The sequence below is a fragment of the Eurypyga helias genome, unplaced genomic scaffold (genome assembly GCF_000690775.1).
Source record: "Eurypyga helias isolate BGI_N326 unplaced genomic scaffold, ASM69077v1 scaffold24744, whole genome shotgun sequence".
In the NCBI taxonomy this organism is placed as follows: domain Eukaryota; kingdom Metazoa; phylum Chordata; class Aves; order Eurypygiformes; family Eurypygidae; genus Eurypyga; species Eurypyga helias.
Window position 1 is genome coordinate 19,807 of NW_010247323.1, and position 3,389 is coordinate 23,195.

Genomic DNA, 3,389 nt, shown 5'->3' on the forward strand with positions numbered 1-3,389 from the left:
TATTTGAAAGATTAAACTATCTTGGACACATTTGGGGTTTTAATTTATGAAAATACTATGTGCTGGAGGCTGAGTTTATTTTATCTAAATCACATAATACCTACTAAAAAAAAAAATGAGGTAACTTACTGGTGTTTTTTGTTCTTCAGAAATGGAGGAACAGGATGCTGGGCCTGGGATTGAAGATTTATAAAGGATTATGGGATTATACATTGAAGAGCCAGCAGGCGGAATGCCTGAGTGACTGAAGAAAATGGGTGCTAATGCATCTAACTACCCTCACTCGTGTTCCCCAAGGGTAGGAGGAAATTCACAGGCACAACAGACATTCATAGGTAACTCTTCAGTTGTCTTGTCACTTCCATAAATGACTCGTTGGATTGTGTGCACGCTGGATGTGATTTGATTGCAGTAATGTTATGCAGAGCTTTTATTTTCTAGGTCACCAGTTTGAATCCCTTCAAGCTCAATCATGCATGAAACTCGGTACTGTCCAGTATCTGGTCTGTGTATGCAATGAGTTGATCTGCCATTTGCCAGTAAACAGATGCCAGGCTATTTAAATAAAATACGGTGGAGGTTTTGTGATGAATAAACCGTGTATGCTAGTTTTCCTGTTCAAGAACAGTTGCTATCTGTTAATACTATATACCATTTTTACTCTTGTTCCTCAGGTATTTTGTGCAGCTGTGTTAGCACTCTTGATCATCAGTATTTATTGTAGTATTGTCTCTAGTATGAGTGAATTACTTCCGTACTGCTACATGACTGTCTCTGGTAATAAGCCTGCTAAATTAACAAGCAGTCTTGAAGACATCTTTTTCTCCTGTCCTCTTCTGTTCCTGTAAATGGGGAATGGGGGTATTTATTGTCCTAACAATATTATTTACAAGCAAAGACCTTGTTTAACTGGAGTGCTCTTAAGAAATTATTTCCTTATCCCAGGCATAACTGGGGCAGGTATTACCTCTCTGTGCTTTTCAGTCTGGTGCAAAAAGACCCTGGTGTAGATCTAAGTGCTGTCACGCAATAAATAATAAATAATTGTGTGATGAATCTAAAAGAAGGCAGTTTTTGAGAAGATAAATCTTACTTAAAAAACAACCCCGACAGCCTGAAAAATGATCTCAGCAGTAAACAACATAAATACTTTATAAACACTTTTTTCCCCTTTACACCTGGGCTTGCAACGCTGAATAAGTAGTTATTGATATTCAGTGTTACTTTGTTTCTTCATCACAGCTGAAAGCACAGCGATGTCCTTAGCAGAGGAAAAATTGACTTGCTTTGTAATTTTTATCTTTTGTCTCAGCTTTTCATAGAATCATAGAGTCATAGAATGATTTGGGTTGGAAGGGACCTTAAAGATCATGTCATTCCACCCCCCCTGCCATGGGCAGGGACGCCTTCCGCTAGACCAGGTTGCTCAAAGCCTCATCCAGCCTGGCCTTGAACACTTCCAGGGATAGGGCATCCACAGCTTCTCTGGGCAACCTGTTCCAGAGCCTCACCACCCTCTCTGGGAAGAAATTCTTCCTGATATCCAATCTAAACCTCCCCACTTTCAATTTAAACCCATTACCCCTTGTCCTGTCACTACAGGCCCTTGTAAAAAGTCCCCTCCCAGCTTCCGTGTAGCCCCTTCAGGTACTGGAAGGTGCTATAAGGTCTCCTCGGAGCCTTCTCTTCTCCAGGCTGAACAAGCCCAACTCTCTCAGCCTTTCATCACAGCAGAGGGGCTCCAGCCCTCTGATCATCTTCGTGGCCTCCTCTGGATTCGCTCCAAGTGGTCAATATCCTTCTGATATTGAGGGCTCCACAGCTGGACGCAGCACTCCAGGTGGGGTCTCACCAGAGCAGAGTACAGGGGCAGAATCCCCTCCCTCGACCTGCTGGCCACACTTCTCTGGATACAGCCCAGGATATGGTTGGCTTTCTGGGCTGCCAGTGCACACTGCTGGCTCATGTCCAGCTTTTCGTCTGTCTGTGTCCCCAGGTCCTTCTCAGAGCTGCTCTCTATCCATTCTCCACCCAGCCTGTCCTTGTGCTTGGGATTGCCCCGACCCAGGTGCAGGACCTTGCACTTGGCCTTGTTGAACTCCATGAGGTTGGCAGTGGCCCACCTCTCCAGCCTGTCCAGGTCCCTCTGGATGGCATCCCTTCCCTCCAGCGTGTCAACTCCACCATACAGCTTGGTGTCCTTGGCAAACTTGCAAAGGGTGCACTCAATGCCACCATCCACGTCACTAATGAAGAAGTTAAACAGCAGTGGTCCCAACACTGGCCCGTGAGGAACCCTGCTCATCACCGATCTCCACTCAGACACTGAGCCATTGACCACCACTCTGAGTGTGACCATCCAGCCAGTTCTTTATCCATCAAGCGGTCGTGCCACTCCTTTTGTGCCACTCCTAACTTTTGGAGATCTGGGTATAGGACAGCCCACAAACCCTTACATGTAAACCTGTGCTCTGAGCTAAAAATTCTGCATGTGCTGTTGTAGCAAGTCAAGGAAGAGCTTTTAGTACTAATATCTTAGATATCCATGTTGTTAAGTTCCCCTTAAGGTTTTGTATTTTCAGTGTATCATAACTAACAGTACAAAAAGATTTGTCCTGGTTTATGTATGTGTACTTTTTAAAGTCACAGATCAAAGTTTTTATTGCATGTCTTGGAGTTCTTATTTGCCTCTATACTCAGTGGAGATGAACCCTTACAGACCTGGAAACAGGCAGACCTGCATGCTGAAACATGAGCAGATTTGAAGAAGGGAAAGTTCCAAAGGCTCTATTAAATTGCCCAGAAACTTTCTACTTGGTATGTGGAAGGTTTTGTTGACACTCTTCATTATTAAAATCAAAACAGCAACCCATGATATAGCATGTCGTGACAAATTTACTGATCCCCATTACCTATTGATAATTGTGTTGGAGACTTTCAAGGGAGGTCTGAAATCATGTGGCTGTCTCATCTTGGATAACGCAAACGAATGTTCTGGCTAAAATTCTTTCTGAAACCTTCTGGTATTATGGTGGCACTTACGCGAGTGTGCTAGTGGATTAAGTGTGCTACCTGCATCCTGGTGAAAGCTGTTGGGCAGAAAAGGACTGGGGGTTGTTAGTTGACAGCCAGCTGAACCTGAGCTGGGAGTGTGCCCAGGTGGCCAGGAAGGCTAATGGCATCCTGGCCTGCATCAGGAACAGTGTGGCTAACAGGAGCAGGGAAATGATTGTGCCCTGTACTTGGCACTGGTGAGGCCACACCTTGAGCACCGTGTTCACTTTTGGGCCCCTCACTGCAAGACAGACACTGAGATGCTGGAGCGTGTGCAGAGAAGAGCAGCGGAGCTGGGGGAGGGTCTGGAGCACAAGTCCTGTGAGGGGCAGCTG

At 45.2% G+C, this 3,389-nt stretch overlaps 1 protein-coding gene across 1 annotated transcript in view; it reads left to right on the top strand.

Moving 5' to 3' along the window:
- Positions 1 to 253: 253 nt before the first annotated feature.
- Positions 254 to 3,389, top strand: part of BTBD7 (BTB (POZ) domain containing 7) — a gene marked incomplete at its 3' end in the record, with an annotated part of 22,475 nt that continues 19,339 nt past the window's right edge. Inside the window, exon 1 of the mRNA XM_010150707.1 lies at positions 254 to 335. Coding sequence (XP_010149009.1) covers positions 254 to 335 — 82 coding nt within the window. The remainder of the gene's footprint in view (positions 336 to 3,389) is intronic.